This window comes from Pelodiscus sinensis, chromosome 22, assembly GCF_049634645.1.
Source record: "Pelodiscus sinensis isolate JC-2024 chromosome 22, ASM4963464v1, whole genome shotgun sequence".
Classification (NCBI taxonomy): domain Eukaryota; kingdom Metazoa; phylum Chordata; order Testudines; family Trionychidae; genus Pelodiscus; species Pelodiscus sinensis.
Window position 1 is genome coordinate 17,289,715 of NC_134732.1, and position 21,312 is coordinate 17,311,026.

The window sequence follows — 21,312 nt, forward strand, 5'->3', positions numbered from 1 at the left end:
AACAGCTCAGCCTGATAGTCCTATTTCAAAAGAAGCAAGTGTCTCATTTTGAAATGAAGAATCCAATCTGCTTGGACTAGTTTTGCATGGAAGATGCAAAACACTTTTTCAAAATTCTCAAGCGGTAGCGGTTTCTTTCAGGAAGATAAAGCTGCATTATCTCTACCCAGCACACAGTTAATCCCTTGCATGGTGTTTAAGCACAGCATGGACGGGAACATACATCTTCTGTCTTTCTTACATCTACAGCTTAATTTAAAAGATACACTGTCAAGAAATTTTCATAGATTTTAAAGCCAGTAGGAAACATTGTGATCATGAAGTCTATCCCATTATTTTGGGTTGGTTTAGAAAGAAGGTGGGCGGCACGGATAAAGGTTGGAGGAAAGATACTGCTAACAGAATATATTGTCAAAAATATGGTTATATTTTTAAATTTCCGATAAAAACAGGGACGGAAACATTCCCCCAAGGTGCTGTAAACCCCACAGTCTTGAGCGAGGTGCATGAGAACCAGGAAGTGAAACTGACCATAAAGAGAAAGTGAAAATAACCCGTTCATGTCATGTGCAAGAAACAGGACTATTATTATATAGGACCAATCAACCCCAACCGAGATGAGGGCCCCATTTTGCTAGGTACTAGACAAACAAACCGTGAGATGCAATTGCTGCCCTGAAGACCCAATAGCCCTGGAAGGATTATTCCTATTTTACAGATGAGAACTAAGGTTTAGAGAGATGATGTGATTTCCCCTAGGACAGACAGGCAGTCTGTGGAAGAACTAGCTCTGTGTTAACAATTCAGGCAGGGTAGCAATGGCCGTCAGGGCGTGATCCCCAACTCCGGATCTCGGCAGGAGTCTTGGCGGTCATTTAAAGGGCAGCCACACTGCAGAGGAACTCACCTTTCCAACCTGAATTCCCTGCTCTTAGAAAGAAGGCAGCAGGGGGGATGCGTGTTGCCAGAAGCCAGTTGTGTCTGCCCAATGCTGGCCAACAGGCCCAGGTCGATGGAACCGTGATCCGACGCTGGCCCATTCCCTCGATTGCACGGTTCCTGGACTCGTCGCAGAGCAGACACGGGGCAGCTGTCCTGGGGACGGAGTGCAGGAGCAATGTCGCCCAGCCAGGCAATCTACAGCAGGAGTTTCAAAGTCGTGGCCCAGTACTGGGTTGTGGAGTGTCTGGCGCTGGGTCTCCTTGCTTAGCCTCCCAGGGACCCTGGTGGCTCTGGTCAGCACGGCCGAGTGGGCCGTTAAAAGTCCCATCAGTGATGCTAAGGCTGGGTCATGACCCACTCTTTGAAAACCACTAGGCTAGTCCCACTATGTTCTGACACTGCCCTGCCCCCCGGAAGTGACCAGCAGCAGGTCCAGCTCTTAGCCAGGGTGGGTCACGGGGCTCGGCATGCTGCCCCTGCCCCAGTCATCAGCTCTGCCCTTCCATTGGACAAGAACTGGCCAATGGGAGCTGGGGCAGCAGTGCCTATGGGTGAGAGCTGCATGGAGTTGCTCACGCACCTCCAGCTAGGAGTCAGACTTGCTGCTGCCGTTTCTGGGGGGCAGCGCGCTCTGTGATGCCGGGACAGACAGGAGACTGCCTTAGTACTCCTGCTGTGCCATTGACCGGGTGCCACCAGTCCCCTGCCCCAGCCCTGAGCCCCACCAGCCCATAGCCCCCATCCTGCACCCCAACACAGAGCCCTGACCCCTCCCGCACCTCAACCCCATGCCCCAGCCCAGAGACCCTTCCACACCCTGAGCCTCTCATTCCCAGCCCCATCCTGCAGCCCTCACCCCACCCTCTGCCTCCTCCCGCTCCCAGATCCCAAACCCCTCAGCCTCAGCTCTGTTGGGTCATAGGCATCAACAGTTTTCAACTGGGCCACCTGAAAAAAGGTTTGAAGGCCGCTGCTCGGCAGGGTTAGCTCGCAGCTCTTTGGGGGTGTGGGCCTGAATCCCTCCACAGCCCTGTCTCCGCTTCGCCTTAGGCAGACGGTCAGGTGAAATAGTTTAACGGTTCCTTCTGGCCTTCAAATCTATAAACAATGATTAAGCTAATGACTAGGGGAGAGACCCCCCCGGCTATCTCCTTACCCCAGGGCAAAGACTGTCTGCCGCTGTGTTGCCACGAGCTGCCTGCCCCTAGGCAGAGAGAGGGAATTTCTTACTGAGCCGACACCGGTAAATTCATTCCGCTCCTGGCGCGTTCGTGGCTGGGCTGGACCCTGGTGAGGAGGCACAGGAGGGGGTATCAAAAGCCCCTCCAGTCACGCTGCTGGTTTGCTCCCTTAATTAAGGTTGTGAGTCACTGCTGGAGAGAAGGCCGTCCCCCTCCTCTTCCCACGCTCAGAGAACATCTCCTCCCTAGAGAGAGGAGGCGGAAGGTTTCTGCAAAGTCCAAGTGCAAGATGTGACGATCTTCTCCCCTTTCCCCCTCGGGTCTGGATTCACTTCAGCGAGTTGCATCCTGGGAGGACGTGAAAAGCCCTGAGAGCACTGGGAGGGGCGTGGGGCATGCAGCCCTCTGGTGCTCTGGAAAGACATCCATTTGCTCCCAGCACCCTGTGCCCCGGCCTCCTGCGACACAAGACACACAACTGCGCAGAGGAGAGACGGAGCATTCTCTCCTGGCCTTGGGCGCAGGAAGTAGGGGTGCACCATCATCTCCATGGTTGGCCAGAGACGGACCCTCCAGCCTGCACCCAGAGTCTTGGCCACCAGCCCCAGGAGCTCTGCTGCAGGCCCTGAGGTCCCGACCACCAGCATCAGGGTCCTGGTCGCCCTGCCCCATGGTGCTGGCCCCGCACCTGGGGCTCCACAACTGCCCCTGTCTGTGGCCCCACCATGGGGTGGTGAAGGGCACAGATGGGGTTAAGGGGATGCAACTTAGCACCCCCCAGCCTAAAAATTGTGCCAGCATCACTGCTCTTGGCCCCCAGGCCAGGGTGACAAAGGTGCCGCCTGTCACATGCCCGTAGCAGCAACTGACAATCCCCACTCATCTGAAGTCGGGGGAGAGCGCTTTCCAGGTCAGTCTAATGCCCTCGCAAGCAACATCAGAGCCCCTTGCCCTCTCCAGCAATGGGAGTGGCCGGGCGGACTACATGGCAGCCTGGGATGCCGTGAGGTTTAGGGCCAGCTGGGTGCTAATTTCAAGATGCACAAGGATGGGACGGTGCAAGCACTAAGTCAGATGCCTGATTGGGCTCGGTCCTGAGGTCCACTCACTGTGAATGGTACCTCCTGCTGGCCATGCTGGGAATTAGCTTGGCCAGACAGTGCCCCTCCAGCGGTGTCTGTCCCCACTGTGGCTCCTCACACCCAAGACTGCGGGCTCCTCTTGTGGCTTGGCCCTCCACTTCTAGGGCACTCAAAGTCCTTCCAGACCCACTGGCTGGCCTTTCCAGTGGCCTGGTGTGATGGGGTGGACTAGGCCCCGACATCCCTGCTGGAGGCTGAAAGCCTTGCCACACCCTGCCCCAGAGACAGGAGCAGAAGAGAGGTCCTCCAAGCAGGATAGAGTGGTGGCCTCTGCAGTGGCCAATCCGAGTGCAGCAGGCCGCTATAAAAGAAGCTGCTGGGCCAGGGCCTGGCAGTTCCCTCTTGGACCTCAACTCAGCCAGACCTAAGGGCTGACTGAAAGAGCAGCAGCACTTCAGACAGCTCCAAGTGGGAGCTGGACTTCAGACTTGGTCAGAACCAGGCCCACAGGCTGAAGACTAGCCTGTAAGCCAAGGACAACACCTTGCAGAACCCTGGCCAGGGTCCAGGAAAAACTTAACCGCAAAGCCTGAGAGAAAGGGCTGGACAGAGCAGCTTCCTGCGGAAGTGGCAGGGAACGCGACAGCAACAGACTCCATTGATACTCAGCAGACAACTGCTACATACAGGGTCCCAACGACAGGCTGCACAAGTGGAGTGACTCCCAGTGAGGATGTGAGGGGTGCAGGATGAATGGGCGAGGCAAAATCCCACCGGCTTCCATGGGAGCAGAAGTGGGGTCATGAGTCGCTAGAGACATCGTCCTCTGTGGGCCGCCTGGCAGTCATGGTGCACTTGACATCGGAGGAGCTCAAATCACTTTCCAAAAGCCAGCCAGCGTCTTCTGCCGAGAGAGGGAGTCATGGAGAACGGCTGCGATTTGCCCAGGGCCACATGGCTCCTTGCACCACAAGCCACAGCCAGTCCCATTAGAGCAGTGTGAAGATCATCAAGACAGGGAAGGACATTGAAAGGAGACCAAGAGGCTAGGTCCCCCACTCCGCCTGGCACGTAACCATTTGCTGGCTAGTGGCCAGAGGGTTAAACGCAGCCACGATGTTTAAAAAATACAGGGGTTAAAATCTAAGGTCTTAGCCAGTGGGTGAGGAACCTCTGTGAGCTGGGATTTAGAGCAAACATTCACAGTTTGCACAGTCCTGGAGTCTGTGCAAAGGGATCACACAACCGGCAGACTCTCTATGGCCCAACTGAGCACTGATTGGCCCTTTATTCCGGGATGGTCCAAGAGGCGCATGCAGTGGCGCTGAGGTCCAGGGGCTTATGCCACGGCGGCCTATGTCTTCTGGGTTCTGCCATAGCACCGATACGGCCGCGTGACCGTGGCAGGGGTCTGAAAGGAGCGTTCTTTATCCCACCTGAAATGCAGGCAAGGCTCAAGAGGGATTGGGCTCCTCTCAAGTCGCTCTGTAAGTGAGTGACGCGGGTAGGCAGCGGGGGCTGGAACCCTCCCACCTTTCCCCTTCACGATTTAGGATCCGCTGGCTGTGCACCTGCAGTGAAAACTGCCGTGCCAAAATGAGCGCGGCCTTGCTGGTGGCTGCGCCTGCAGCTGCCATCTGCTGGATTCAATCCTGGGTGACTGACTGTGCGGGTTGCTCCTTGCGGGGAAGGAAGGGAGGCTGCAGAGTGACCACCTGGAACGTTCCGACAGAGCCGAAGAGACTAATAAAGATGGTGGAGATTCGAGGCCAAATGCAGCACTGGTGTGAACTCATTGATGTCCACGGGCAGGCGGTAATATAGGAAAAGGAAGGCACAGCCTTCCCAAACTGCCTACGTGCCTGGCCGCTGAAGGCTGGGACCCTTCCCCCAGCCACTGGGGAAGGGATGGGGCCATGGTGTGGCAGCCCTGGCCCTCCACATAGAGAGGAAGGATTGGGCTAGCAGTGGGAAAGGCTTGGGTCCAGGAGCGGGGCCTCAGGCGGAAGGCAGAAGCGGATAGGGCTTGCCTTCCCCAGCTAGGCTTTCACCTTTGCCCATACTCACATCAATGGAGTTGATGCCACAAAAAATGTGAGACTTCATCAGCATGGAAGGGCATAACAAGCGGGGTTCCACAGGGGTCTGTTTGGAGACCTGTTCTGTCCAATATCTTCATCAACAATTTAGATATTAGCATAGAGCAGTGTTTCTTAAACTTTTTAATACTGAGGCACACCAAACAATAATTTTTTTTATGAGGAATACCAAGGATTTTTTGTTAAGCAAAAAAAAAAAAAAAAAAGCCGGGGAAAAAGTTATTGAGAAAAAAAGTCACCTGCCCCTTTAAGGGTGGCCATTTTGAATTCTGTTGTTCTCTGCGGCACACCTCTGACTGCCTCGGAACACAATTTAAGAAATGCTGACATAGAGAGTACAATTATTAAATCTGCAGATGATACCAAGCCGGGAGGGGTTGCAACTGCTTTGGAAGATAGGGTCAAACTAGAGAAATGGACTGAGGTAAACAGGGTGAAGTTTAATAGGAAGAAATGCAAAGTGCTCCACTTAGGAAGGAACAATCAGTCTCACACATGCAGAATGGGAAGCGACTGTCTAGGAAGGAGTACGGCAGAAAGGGATCTAGGAGTCATAGTGGACCACAAGGTAAATGTGAGTCAACCGTGTGACACTGTTTCATGATCTGGGATGCATTAACAGGAGTGCTGTGAGCAAGACATGAAAAGTCATTCTTCCATTCTACTCTGCACTGATTAGGCCTCAATTGGTGTATTGTGTCCAGTATTGGGCACCACATTTCAAGAAAGATGTACAGACATTAGAGAAGGTCCAGAGAAGAGCAACAAAATGATTAAAGGTCTAGAAAACATGACCTATAAGGGAAGGTTGAAGGAATTGAGCTTGTTTAGTTTAGAAAAGAGAAGACCGAGAGGGGACATGATAGCAGTTTTCAGGTATCTAAAAGGGTGTCACAGAGAGAAGGGGGGGAAATTGTTCTCCTTGGCCTCTGAGGATAGGAGAAGAAGCAATGGGCTTAAACTGCAGCAAGGGAGGTTTAAGTTGGACATTAGGAAAAACGTCCTAACTACCAGAGTGGTTACGCACTGGAATAAATTGCCTAGGGGGGTTGTGGAATCTCCATCACTAGAGATATTTAAGAGCAGGTTGGATAGATATCTCTCACTGATGATCTAGGCAGTTAGGTCCTGCCATGAGGGCAGGGGACAGGACTCGATGACCTCTCGAGGTCCCTTCCAGTTCTAGGATTCTATGCTTCTATGAGACAAAAAGACCAAACTGAACTTTGACAGCGTGGAACGGCCAGAGGACGCTTGGACAGGAAATGCATCCAGAAAGCAGCAATGGGCCCAATGCTGAACCTTCTGTCAGATTTCCACCCTGGCCTTCCCCACATTCTGGGGATATGTGTAAATGGGACCGAGGTTTAAACCACCCCTGTTCAAGCATCTGCCAAAAACAAGCTAACCCACCGCATGTGTCCAGTGAAGAATTAAGGGCCTGACCCAAAGCTCATTGAAATCAATGAGCTTCACTCCAGTAGGCTCCAGAAGCCATTGGTGTGGACAGATTTGTGACTGAACTCCCCTCTGAAGAGCTGTGTGAGCCACCGCCTCGGTATGCAGCTTCCTTTAGTCTACAGGAGCTTCAGGGGGTAGCCGAGTTAGTCTGTTACAGAAAAAAACAACCAATCGTCTAGTAGCACTTTATAGATGAATCAAACATGTAGATGGTATCATGAGCTTTCGTGGGCACACTGGTCATCTGAAGACATGGGCTGTGCCCACGAAAGCTCATGATACCATCTCCATGTTTTGTTAGCCTATAAAGTGCTACCAGACCATTGGTTGTTTTTTAATCTACAGTCAGGGGTCTGGCCCCAGCTGGCAATTCGTAACTGTTTACCTGGATTAGCAAATGCCTTTCCAGAGCCCACCCTGTTCAAATACAAAATACGGCTGTTCTGTGGGTAGCCCCTTGCATTGCTGAGCCAGGCGACGTGGGTGACAATCACCGGAACCTGCCAGTGAAGCTCGGCCCATCTCTGTCCTTTGGTGGAGAAGGCATCTCTGCTGGGGCAAGGGCAGCAGGATTTCTTAGTAGCCAGCCCCCTAGCAATGGCCTCACGTCTCTGCTGGAGTCAAGAGATCCAGTGCGTACCAAGAGGGAAGCCTGGCCTCCTCATAGGAGGAAGGTTTCTTTGTCTGCCATCAACGCTGCACATATTTGAGATCCCTGCGATGGAACAGGGTGTGTTGGCTCCGGACCCTCTACTCAGCAAAGCACCTGATGCTTCACACCGGACTGACACCAAAGGGAGTGAAGCAGGAGCTCCAAGCTGAGCCCAGGGTTAAGTGCCTTGCTGATCTCAGGCCCCAAAGGCGCTAGTGTGATCAGGGGCGGGAGGAAGGAAGCTAGAACAGCAGATCCTCTTTAAACAAGTTAATCCATACGCAGGCCTGCAGGGCTTTCCGGCAAAGCTCTCATAACTCCCTTGGGGGCCGCAGGGATGTGCGCAGCACATTTGGAACCAGCCAAGAGTGACACCATATAAACAGAACAGCCTCCTCACAGTCCAGTGAAAATCCACAGCAAGCAGCACATAACTCTCCAAAGGGTAGGACACCCGTCTCTACCCCCGTCTCTTTCAAGAGAGAGCCCATTGCTTATTGGCCTAACCTGTTCCTAAGTATCTGGGGAAGAGAGACCCAAATCCCTGCTTGACACATGAGAGCGCCCCTTGCATACATGTAACACAGACACTCACCTGCCAGCTCATCCTTCCCCACATTTTCACCCGTTTGTGCGAGGCACATCCGGGACTTGCCGGCAACTCGCGTGGGAGAGTCCAAGCTTGGAAGCCAGCCTTCTGACGTTCTTCCTTTCAGGGCGCATCCCACGACATTTTATGTGGTCCTTCCACGTTCCTATAACTGCAGGGGTAACACCTGCTCTGGCCCCCTTTCGCAACCCACTGAGGAAAGAATATGGGATGCACAGACGGACAGAGCAACACGGATTGGCATAGCAGACAGGCCGTCCAAAGAGAAATTCTCAGAGCTGGTGAGAGACTTGGCTGGGCCCTGGGAGGAGGTGGCTCCGGACTCCCCAGGAGGGGCGGGCCTTGAGGGGAAGCAGGCGAATGGGGACTAGCCTCCTCCAGCCAGCCCTTCAGCACTGCCTGTCACGAGGGACTCCAGGGGCGATTTAAAGGGCCCAGGCTCTGGCCAACGTAGTGGTGATGGCCAGGCGCTCCAGGTCCTTTTAAATCACTGGGCCCTGGGGCAGCGTCTCCCTTTGTCTGCGCCCCCTTGGTGACCCTGGAAATCTTTTAAGACGTCCTAAACAACCAACACCCAGACATGCTACCAGCTGTGTGGCCGTGCCATGCCCCCAACCCCAGCTGAAGGGAGTGGATTTGATCCCCGACACACCCTGCGGACTGTCCTTGCACACTGGTTTTGCTGGGGGAAGGGGAATGTGGTCGTTTGAGATCTTCTTGCCCTTGTCGTTCTGGAGACGGTAGAGCATGTGTCCTTCCCTAAGTATCCTTGAAGGGTTAATGCGCACAAGAGCCCTGGCAGTACACCCAGGGCTGGAGAGCAGCTATAGATCAAAGGCAAGGAAGGGTAGCAAAATCTTCTCCTCTCCATCAAAACCATTTATGTCATTGGGTAGCACATGGGGCCTAAGTGTGCCCAATGGAGGAGAGCTGAAAGCGGATTGGAGTGTGCACCGGACCATGTTTTTCAGCATCCCCATGAGCTTTATTGTTTCCAGTACAATGAAAGAGCTAAATGCCCAGGGCAGGACCACCGAGAACGTGCAGCGTCCTTCTGGGGCTGAGCAGACACAATGGTACGGTCCTATAGCGAAGCTACATTTGGGGGCTTTGGAAGACACCAAGTCAACACTGGAGTGGGAGTCTAGACAGTCTGCTGTTAATGTCCATGTCCCTCCCTCAGCCTTTCCCCGGCACTGGTGTGTGATTCCCTCTCCAACCACAGTCCCAGGTTCTCAGTAGATCCCCTTCACTCTCTTGTTCTCCGGATCGAACGGCGACTTGGTATGGGCCGTGGCAGGGTAGGTCACTCCCATCCTCTCCAGCTCATATTCACCACTCTTCACAAACTCCAGGGAGACCTGCAGTGGGGACAGGACAGAGGCAGTGAGATGTGGGACTCCCCCACGTAGCTCTCCCAATGTGTTAAACAAACCTGGCAGGGTGTAGTGGGCATGGCCAAGAACATTGCTGGGCTGCGACAGCGTGTTTGGAGGCTTGCTGTCAATGCTGCGGTGATGAAGAGCATTGGGCTCTGTGGGTATGTCTGCACTGCCACCCTAGCTCGAACAAGGGTGGCTAATGTAGGCATTCGAACTTGCAAATGAAGCCCAGGATTTAAATATCCCAGGCTTCATTTGCATGTTCCCGGGCGCCGCCATTTTTAAATGCCCCGTAGTTTGAACTCCCTGCCCGCAGCTACACGCAGCACGGAGTAGGTAGTTCGAATTAAAGCTCCTGCAAGGAGGTTTAATGGTAGTTCGAATTAGGAGCTTTAATTCGAACTACCTAGTCTGTGCCATGTGTAGCTGCGGGCAGGGAGATAGAACTACAGGGCATTTAAAAATGGCGGCGCCTGGGAACATGCAAATGAAGCCCAGGATATTTAAATCCCGGGCTTCATTTGCAAGTTCAAATGTCTACATTAGCCACCCTAGTTTGAACTAGGGTGGCAGTGTAGACATACCCTATCACCTTTTGCTTCCAAATTTACTGATTCAACTCCAGTCTGGATTAAGAATGTCCAAAGGCTCACGCTCTAGTCTGGACGTTCCCCCTGTCGACATCAAAGCCCTTTGTCGGCAGCCCCGGTAAACCTCATTCCACGAGGAATAACGGGGCTGCCGACAAAGGGCTTTGATGTCGGCAGGGGAGCGTCCAGACTAGCGCGTGAGCCGACAAACAGCTGATCAGCTGTTTGTCGGCTCAGCGCGGCAGCCATGTAAATGTAAATGAAGCCGCGATCATTTAAATCACGGCTTCATTTGCCTTTGCCTATGTGTCTAATCTACATGCCTCTGCCGACAAAGGCATGTAGTCTAGACACAGCCTAAATGTGTGGTGCTTACTGCTTCTGATTGACCTGTAACCAGTGGGGGCTGGGACAGCTCCCCACCGGCCATGGGCAGGGGGCTGCTCCAGTTGCACAGGGGGCCCATTGCGGACAGGGGGTGCTCCTGCCGGTGCTGGGAGCCAGTCAGCCCCAGCGTGGAGGAACCTTGTGGGCTAGGGGGCTGTTCTAAATGGCAGCAGAGAACTGGAGCCCTTTGCCCAGCCGGGCACAGTCACCCCACACCGGTCCTCATGCGGGCGGCAGCATGAAAAGAAGCCAGCCCAAAGGTCTCCTGCCGTCCGTCCTGCTTCAGGGCAGCTGCACCGGCATCCATCAGCGTGTCAAGCTGCACCCCCCGCACATGCCACCCCCCCAGCGGCCTCCTGCTGCAGCAATTATCCTGTAAATCAGGCAGGAGTTGTCGCACCGAGCAGAGAGACGAAGGCTGCACGTTAACATCAGCTTGATGAACTGCGCCTTTCCGCTGGAGGCCCTCCAGCCAGCACCTCCGACTGAAAGCAACGCTTGCCGCACAATAGAAGCTGGCAAGGTCGGGGGCCTATACAGAGAGGCCTCTTGTATGCGATGCCGTGCTGATTGCCAGGCTCGATCGCGTTAATTGGGGGTTAACAGCACCTGAAAAGGCCCTCAAGGGCAGAGGGGGCAGAGTTCTGGAAAATGACTGAGCTGGCTGCCAAATTAAAGAATTCTTGATGGCGGGTGTTTGAATGGGGAGCACTGAGCTACCGGGCTGCCTGGCGGGGTCGAGCTGAATACTTGCTTGTCTCTCCAGCTCTTTACACACAGGAGGAGCCAACCCTCTCCTCACATCCACCCCTGCTGCCTCGTGGGCGTCACGAAAGAGCCCCGTGTTAGTTTGTGCTAAGGAAAAGCATTATAGCTTTACACATTAAGCCTAATCTGTGGTACAAGAGGGAAACTGAGGCATGCCACTGTTGGGGAAGGCTAGCAACAAAGAGGTAATTCGAGGGAGTGGAAAGTCTTGAGTACCGATAAAGCGCCCTTGGTCTCGGAAAGTTGTAACTCACTCGCCCATAGAAGTGTTAAGGAACTAGCTGTAACGGGTTCCCCTAACAGATCTTAGGCAGTATTTTAAGTTATAATAGGCCACCCCGATGGGGGTAGAGATGTTTTCTTGTCTTTCAGATCATCAGAAAGCGCTGGTGCCAGCTGAAGAAACAACAACAACCACCACCACCACCCATGGTTCTGTGTCATGACACAATAAGTTTGTGTTCTGTCCAAGTTTGTCTTGTGTGTCTTAATTGTAATAAGAATTGCAAATATTGTTGTGTGTAAGATATTGTTTTAATGAAAGGATACTTTGAGTAAAGCAGAAGCATGAATTTAAACCAACAAAATTAATAATTAGGCCCAATCAATTGGCAACTGTAAACTTAGTCAATTGGCAACTTTAAACTTTAGTGAAAGGATGATAGTTTAGTAATTGTTTAGGCTAGGAGAATGTTAACAATGTCTCCACAGGTGAATAAAGAAGAAACTGAAAAGAAGCAAGGAGTGCATCACGTGAACAGAAGGACTGGGAGTGGGGTAACAGCCCTCTCCCGCACCAGATTAGTTTTGCTTTAATGGCTACACAAATGAAATATTTAGCTTCTGTAAATTTGTACACCAACCATAAAGTGGTTTGGCAAGATATAATAAGAAATCTATAAGTAACAACATGGCCAAGTGGGACATCAGCATATTTAAGTAAAGATGCCCACAACAATGAGGAAACTAGTATCCTCACCATTGCAATAACAGCTACTTGCCCTGCTACTTACTGGTGCCTGATGCCTTAAAAGGCCTCAAGAATTATGGAATTGCATAAGTTAACAATTAAATATCTGTGAACCATGCTTGGTCCTATAAGAGAAACAGTGACTTTGGTAAACGTAACCTCCTTCAAGTCACATACATAGAACAAATACACAGTTCTCTGAGTTAAAGTTTGTATGGAATATTGTGGGAAAGAAGCTAAACACTGACATCAGGCCACTGAAGTTGGACCTACTGACTCCCACTGGGGCTTACCACTTAAAGCCCAGACAAGGTAACCCCTGAGGCATGGCTGTCATTTGTTAAACAATGGCCATTGCTAACTTGCCGTATTATTAACCAGGTCCTTGAGGACAAAATAAAGCCTCCCAATTGTGCATTGTGCCCTGAACAGACCCCTGTCCCAGAACCAGGACAACTGTCACTGGTCCTTACCTTGGTGATGTTCCACACTGGTATAGACCAGCTGTGTGCTAGACTGGCTAATCAAATTGGCAAGTGCCTAATTAGGCAACGACGGGGCTTAGCAGATACCATCGCAGATTGGTTTAGGCCTGGAAACTCTGTCAGCAACACTTATGTCATAGCCCAGAAATTAGCTGTAACGGGTTCCCCTAACAGATCTTAGGCAGTATTTTAAGTTATAATAGGCCACCCCGATGGGGGTAGAGATGTTTTCTTGTCTTTCAGATCATCAGAAAGCGCTGGTGCCAGCTGAAGAAACAACAACAACAACCACCACCAGGCTGGTAGATGCAATAATATCCAATGCCTGTAAAGGCCTAGACACCAGCCAAGCCAACCGAGTGATCCTGGATAGTTTGAAAGATCTGTCCAGCTCTGTGTCCACTTCACTAGATCTAACCAGATATTTGGACCAGAGATTAATTAGATTGTTAATTAATGGAACTAAATTAAAGGTATTAGAAGGCCAGTATTGAAGAATAGGATAGCTTTGACCACCCAGCCCTTATGGTGGTGAGTCCCCATCTCCCCCGTGCCTACCCATGGGAGTGGGGAAGTAAAGAATCCATGAGGACCCAAAGGCCCACAGATGGCAAATGGGAAAACAGATTAAATACTGTGATGCAAAGATTAAATAATCGGCAGACCCCTACGGGCAGTCCGATCAGTAAGAGATTTCTTCCCTACAGGGAGAACCTCTCCTGGCCACACTGTGCCACTCAAAGATTCTAAATATGCACCTGAAGACACTGTGGTAATCAAACACCCTAGTTTGGGAATGCAAACCCGTGTACTGCACTCCTACAAGGGAAAAGGAGTCTGGACCACTGCAGACGCTGGGCTAACACCAATAAGCATTACTGAGGCTTGGATTGTATCCAAGACCGGCGAACTTTTTGTTTTATTACAGGAAACTGAGGCAATGGCCCTGAACAGTGCTCCAGTGGGATGTATCCCTCCCAGCGCTGGTGTGAATCCGGGAAACCATCATGAACTTTTTGTATATATACCGCTTGCTGTTGCAGTGCTTGCAATCGCTGGTTATAGACTGAACTATAAAAAGAAACCTAAGCTGAAGCAAGACATGGTACTCCAACTCGCCATGGTCTTCTTCCTCATCCCAACTGCTATTGCTGTACCAGAACACCTTACTTGACTCCTCTACTAGACTGGAAATCGAGTTTGTCCCTCTCAGCCCAAACAACTGGTGGAACAAGAGCAACATCTTCCAATGGAGACCGGTATGGTTCGATAACAGCGACCACCGCAATCCTCAAAATAACTTTAGGGGGAGGCAAGGAAAGTGGCAACAGATAGTATGGGGTAAGACATGCTGTAACTAAGAATGTAAACATCTCATGGCTAAATTAGTTAGCCCAAGAGCTAGAATTTTCCCTAACTCCTTTTTTACACTCTGTTATAACCACTGGTTTAACCACTGTAATTTTTGTAATCATTTTCTGCATAACCCTATGTATTGTGCAATGCCTAGTTAATGCAGCTATCTTTTCTGTGCACATTCGATATACAGCACTAGGAAAGGACCCTCGCCAATTCCTAGATCCTGAACCTTCTATTCCGGCCATCGGGCACTTCTAGATTCCCCCAAGGTGGGCAAGAGGTGCTGGTATCACCGCCATCTTGTATCCTGGGATGTGGTGTGTCGTATCAGGGGGTGGAATGTAGCCAGACAGAAACCCCCCCTTGTAACATCCATTTTTGCTTGCCTGGAGCATACAGGGCACACAGAGCAGAAGGCCCAGGCTGTGTGACCGTGAATGGCTGTAAACAGAGATACGCCAGTTGCTGACCAAGAGGCTGCCAAGGAGTGCCCTTGACTCAAACCCATATTGATACGAACACACATCCATCCGCGGGGGGAGGAATCTTTCGCCCAGTAAAAAAAGGTCTAGTGCTCACAATTTAGTTATCTCTCTTGCAAGTGTAAATTAACTTGAAACTTGCTTGTAAGAACTGACGCCACAAAACGGACCAGTACAATTCGGCATCTTAGATAAGAAAGAGGATACGGGCCCCCAGGGGTATATAGATGGGTCCAGCAGCGCATTTTCTCTGAGTGTCAATCTACCATCTATCTGCTGGTCGGGTTTGGTGTTTGATCTCCCGAGGTTCCAAGGGGACGCCCACCTCGTATTCGTCTTTCCTAGGAATTGAGAGACCGGCCCTGGCCTGACACGCTGGAGTCGAGAGGCACAGAAAGGGGTAAAAATTGTACCTGGATGTGGTCCTTTGTTTAAGTATATATATAGTGTTAGAGCTCTTTAAAGATTAAGCTGTCACTTGGTACCATTATTTCTATTTTCTATCTTTATTTTCTTTGTAACCATTTTTAAAATCTGTATTTGTTAGCATTTAAGAAATAGAGCAATAGCCATTGTAACCATATGCTTTTATAAGTCTTTTAATAAACCCGTAACTGTTTAAGCTTTAACCTGACTCCTTCAGTTGCTGTAACAGAACCAAGCACAATTTAAAAGAACTTCAGCCGGTCATAAAGGGACAGACATAGGGAGAGCTTGGGCATTTGGATCTGTGTCACTCCCAGGTGACAAGATCCGTTGGGGCACCTTTTCAGCCTTTCCTAGGCAGCCCTCTGTGAAGGAACCCCTGTGTTCTAGCAGCTAAAATCTAAGGTGTAATAAGCTTTTCCTATATAACGGGGCGTCTGTTGGCCTGCTGGCCACCCTCTGCGACGGGACCCCGGTCCTAGCAGTAAAGACACGGACGTTAAACCTTTTCTCGGAAGCATACACACACACACTGCCCTGACCGTCGGCTGACATAGTTCTGTGGAGGAACGAGGAGGCTCACAGAGGGGAGAGAGAAGCTAATGAAAGAGAAAGGGAAGGAAGCCGAGCTAAGTGACCTGAGCATCAATTCAGAGTTGGGCCCAAAGTGGAATCGTTTAAGGGCATCCCGGCGGCTGAATGCAGCCTGGATCCAAATCATGGCTAGCGTAGGTTTTGGCTGCATGTGTATGTGAGGGGTTAACTCTACAGCACTGGGCTGGCACGCAGATGCTCTCTGCTTTTTCTTCCACTCCCTTTCCCTGCAATGGGAGGAGAACTGGTGGCTAAACAGAAAAAAAACCATGCTGGAGGCAGCTCTGCAGAAAGCCAGCAGGGTCTCAAGCCCTGGCAAAGAGGGAGCGAAGCGTCACCTCAGAGAGAAAAAAGCAGCACTTGACTCTGACAAGCTTCAAACCTGGCGCGCCTCTCTTGCCCTCCTGAGAGTTCAGCTCCAGCTTTATCGACTTTGGTCTCTGGAAACTGATATTTTCCTACAATGTTTACTGGTGGTGCTGCTGCAATAATTTGCAACTACCGCCTACAGTGCCCCCGGGTGCCAGCAATGGTGAAAAAGACCAGAGGAATAGAAGAGGTTTTGCAAAAATTCATGTATAGTCACCAGAGTCTATTTCTCCGGCTCCCTCTGCTTATACCTACAGTTGCTGCTAAGGGAGCTTGTGGGACTAGACGTATTTAAGCATCGTGAGAGCCTGTCATAATAAGATGTCACCATGTGGCATCACATCATGATGCCTGGAAGCCAGAACGGGTTGGAGGGTTGTTCATTGTAACAGGCTGAAATGTGGAATGGCTCAGTGGGCAGGCTGCTTGCCTGAGACAGAGGTTCAAGATGCTTCTCCACCAAAAATTCCCTGTGTGATCCTAGACAAGTTTACTAGCTTCTCTGTGCCTCATATTCCCATCTGTAAAATGGAGATAATTGCCCTGCCATGCCTTAGAAGAGGATAAACACAATAAAGACTAAGAGATGTGACCTACAGTAGCAGGCCTCTATAAATAGCACCTTACTTAGGTACTAACTAGGGGTCAAATTCTGTTATCACCAGACTTCTCCTGCTTTTGATACCACTGGCAAGGGATAACGTGCTGTTCCAGCTCACCTTCTAGCCTGCGCCTGCTTTCAAGTGGGTGCCAGAGTGTAACAGAACAGCTTAAACAATGAGGAGCCGTGTGGCACCTGAAAGACTCACTGATTTATTTGGGCATAAGCTTTTGTGGGTAAAACTCACTTTGTCAGATGCATGGGAGTGGAAATTGGCTGGGACACAGACACAGACACACACACGCGGGAACATCCAAAGAAAGGGGTTACTTATCAAGTCCAGGACTAGAGTTAATGAGGCCAGTTCAATCAGGGGGGAAGTGGCTCACTCCCAGCAGCTGATGGGGAGGTGTGAATATCAAGAGGAAAAATTGCCTGTGTAGTGGGAGAGTGCCATTCTAAATCCTTATTTAGTCCTACTCTGATTGTTGGCAAATGAATTGCAGCTCTGCTGTTTCTCTTTGTAGCCTGGTTTTGAAGGTTTTTGTAGCAGGACGGCAACTTTTAAATCCATTACTGTGTCTCCAGGGGGTTAAAGGGTTCTCCTGCTGGGTTTTGTATGTTATCTTTCTTGATGTCTGATTTGTGTCCATTTATCCTTTGTCACAGGGACTGTCCGGTTTGGCCAATGTACATGGCAGAGGGGCACTGCTGGCACTTGTTAGCATAGGTCACATTAGAAGATGTGCAGGTGGATGAACTCCTGGTGGGGTGAACAGCTTGATATTTTTTAGAATCATTTCCATTTCATTAACAGGACCTCTCTTGAAAAGTAAGGCATTTGATACAGTTTTGCATTACCGTCTTATCAATAAACTAGGGAAATATAACTTAGATGGGGCTACTATGGGTGGGTGCATAACTGGCTGGATAACCATTCCCAGAGTAATTATTAACGGTTCACCGTCATGCTGGAAGGGCATAACAAGTGGGGCTCTTCAGGGGTCTGTTTTGGGCCCGGTTCTGTTCAGTATCTTCATCAATGATTTAGATGTGGCATAGAGAGGATACTTATTAAGTTTGCAGATGATACCAAGCTGGGAGGGGTTGCAACTCCTTTGGAGGATAGGGTCATAATTCAAAATGATCTGGACAAACTGGAGAAATGGTCTGAGGTAAATAGGATGAAGTTTAATACAGACAAATCAAAGTGTTCCACAAATGAAGGAACAATCAATTTCACATATACAGAATGGGATGTGACTGTCTAGCAGGAAGTACTTCAAGAAGGTATCTAGGGGGCATAGTGGACCACAAGGTAAATACAGGTATGGCTACACTGTCGCTTTTTTCAATCCTTTTTTTGGAAGAGGTTTTTCCGATATTTGACCCATCTAGACTGGGCCAAATTTCGGGAAAAAAAACCCTCTTTTGGAAGCCCCTTTATTCCTCATGGAATGAGGAATACAGGGGCTTCCGAAAGAGTGCATTTGCTCTTCCAGAAAAAAAAAGCGGAATAGCAAACACATCCCTAAATGCGGAAGAGATTTTCTGGGATACGTCCGGTATCCCAGAAAAACTCTTGTAGTCTAGCCATACCCTGTGACTCAACAGTGTGACACTGTTGCAAAACACCCAAACATGATTCTGGGTTGCATTGACAGGAGTGCTGTGAGCAAGACACGAGAAGTCATTCTTCCGCTCTACTCTGCGTTGGTTAGGCCTCAACTGGAGTACTGTGTCCAGTTCTGGGCACCAGACTTCAAGAAAGCTGTGAAAAAATTGGAGAAGGTCCAGAGAAGAGCAACAAAAATGATTAAAGGTCTAGAAAACATGAGCTATGAGGGAAGACTGAAAGAACTGAGCTTGTTTAGTTTGGAAAAGAGAAGACTAAGAGGCGACATGATAGCGGTTTTCAGGTATCTAAAAGGGTGTCACGGGATTGGCGGGGGAGGTTGTTCCCCTTGGCCTCTGATGACAGGACAAGAAGCAATGGGCTTAAACTGCAGCAAGGAAGGTTGATGTTGGACATTAGGAAAAGCTTCCTAACTGTGAGCTTGGTTAAGCACTGAAATAAATTGCCGAGGGAGGTTGTGGAATCTCCATCACTGGAGATATTTAAGAGCACGTTAGACAGACACCTGTCAGGGATGGTCTAGATGCAGCTTAGCCCTGCCATGAGGGCAGGGGCCTGGACTTGATGATCTCTTGACATCCCTTCCAGCTTTACTGTTCTATGATTCTAAGTGCTCATCTCTGGAAATCCTTTCTCTCAACTGAGGCATAGTGTGGCTTCCTTAAGCACAATGCAAGCGGCTGTGTTTGTGTGGTATTTCTTCCACCGTCAGCTCTCTCCCTGTGCAGCTGGTTGTAATACCCAATGCAGCTCTATGGCTGTTCTACGGCCGACAGCCTGGCTGCCCAGAACTGTGCAAGGTGCTTTCAAACCTGCACTGCAGACTCCAGCTTAATGAGATTCAAAGCAAAAAACTCCTGATGTGGCAACTTTTAAACTCTCTGATTCCACACTTCTTGTCCTTCTCTCTGTTTGAAGCATTCATGCCTCTTTCCATGCTGCATCTGTCAAGGTCAACAGTGTCTGAGTGGGAGGAGGAAGCCACATCTGAACTGCAGCAATGCTAGGCCCCTCCCTCTGGCTACCCTAGCATCGACCGGCCATTCATTTTAAAGCTACAAGACCGGAGCTTTTAAAATTTCACCTCTCCTACCGGAAACTGGCATTGGAGAATACTGAGTTGCAGTGTAAAAGAAACTTCCTTTCCACGGAATTGGTGGGATGTGAAGACTTGAGGGTTGTATATTAAGTCTGGACTTTTAGCAAGTACCCAGGGGAGGCCCGTCCATATAGGCAAACTAGGCAGTCACCTAGGGTGCCAAGTTAAATGGGGTGCCAAACGGTGGTGCAATATCATTGAGGGGTTTGGAGGTAGGGGCACCGATTGCATGGTTCACCTAGGGCACCAGCTGCTGGCAGATAGTCTAGGACCGCCCCTGCGAAGTACCTGGGACCATGTACCTAAGTCCCCCCCCCCCCACACACACACATACACTTTCTCCCCTGTTAGTGGCAACCCTGCAAAAGGTAAAGCCTCATCACGATCTCCCACTAATTCCTAGGGAATGCAATGATTGCCAGGGGCAGGGCATGGAGATAGAAGAAAGCTGTGATTTTTCCTAGAGATATGATCCCATATTATTTGGCAGCTTGCTACATTGCTTTTACCTCCCCTCCCCCCAACAACACACACACACACACACACACACACACACACACACACACGAGAATCATAAGCCCGTGGGGCCCAACCATCAGGCATGAAGCAGAATAGCAGAATCTTCTTCCCCAAGCCCTTTAGATCTTACAGTTCCATCAGCTTCAGCTTGTGCCTGTCACATCACAAGATGCCAGGAGAGAGCGGGAGAGCAAAAGGATAGGGCTGGAAGGCTCTCTCCATCCATCAGTTCACTGCATCAGTTCTTCTAGGTTCAGGAGGGAAGGAAGCAAGAATACTCCATGCCGAGAAACAATGGGCAAGGGGAAGATACTGGCGCGGGGATAGGAAAGCAACTAACTGGACTATCAAATCGCATGGCTCCGGACAGAGCTGAGCACCCTTATTGCCACCGGATTAAAAATCAAGGTGACCACAGGGGAATTCAAGCCAATCACCAATTGATGAGCTAGTATTCGCCTGCTATGTGTATGCGATTAAATTGGTCCCTGTGGATTTTATCTTTAGTCCTCCCCCCGTATAGATTTTATCAGCTCAATATCTATAGCACATGGGTTCATTAGAGCGCCCTCTTTCAAATTTTAAATATGATGAGGCTATTTGGATTATGTACTTGCTGTGTTCCTATTGGACAGACACTCCCAGGATCAAACTAGGGCTAGTAACTGTTGCAATTAAACACAGAGTTGTGGCTTGCACCTGTGAGTGAGTCGGGAGATCGGGCTATGCCAAAGAACAGCATGACAGTCACTAAAGAGAAAGCAGGTGCTAAACTGCTCCAACTTCTCGCTCTTTGAAATCTCTTAGGCCTGTTAATACAAGCTAAGAACTGTGTGAAGGGATGCGAGGGCACCATGCAACCCCTTCAGTCCCCAAATTAATGCTTGTGCTTCCCTTTAAAGATGAGTGTGTGTGAGGTTTTCAAAAATAAATGTTACACTCCCTCGCCCTGCGAATCTTCTGACTCAGAGAATGAAACATCGCATTCCCCACACATGGATGTGAATTCTCCCTGCATAATTTTGCTCCTTCCTCTCTGTGCATCCTCATGTCTTTCTGCTTCCCTCTCTGCATCCTGCACTCTGCCAGCACTGTCAGCCTCAACACAATATGTCTCATTCTCCAGCCCTCCTCCTTCAAAGCTGCTCCCTACGCTCAAAACAAGTGTCCCAAGCTAGGCTGCATCTACTCATGTCCCGCTTGAAGACCCATCTCTCCCCAAACATCGAGAACTGGAACCGTGCCAGTAGCTGACTTTTTTCGGACCACTGACTCATCCAAAAAAATCTAAAATCATTTTCAATTCAACTTGCCGTGGACATTTTTCAGAATTTTCAGCAAACCAAACAGATCGGGAAAACACTGGCTCCGGGTCAAGAGAAACATTTTGTCTGCCCTGAAAGGAAACATTTTGTTTCATGTGCATGTTGTTTCTGAACTTTAAAAATATTTAAAGTTCAAACCCAAGCAAACGTTGAAAGGAAAAGTCACTTTGAGACAAACTGTTTGGTTTATAAGTTGCCAAAATGGGGGGGTTGATTTTTTTTTTTTCTAATGAGGTGACTTGGTGACTTCGCAACAAATTCTTAGAGTCATAGAATCCCTGGGCTCAAAGGAG

At 49.9% G+C, this 21,312-nt stretch overlaps 1 protein-coding gene across 1 annotated transcript in view; it reads right to left on the minus strand.

Moving 5' to 3' along the window:
* Window positions 1-8,990: 8,990 nt before the first annotated feature.
* SARDH (sarcosine dehydrogenase) overlaps window positions 8,991-21,312 on the minus strand; it is a 120,413-nt gene continuing 108,091 nt past the window's right edge. The window contains exon 21 of the mRNA XM_075905253.1: window positions 8,991-9,388. Within this exon, the coding sequence (XP_075761368.1) occupies window positions 9,263-9,388 (126 nt within the window). The 3' untranslated portion in view covers window positions 8,991-9,262. The remainder of the gene's footprint in view (window positions 9,389-21,312) is intronic.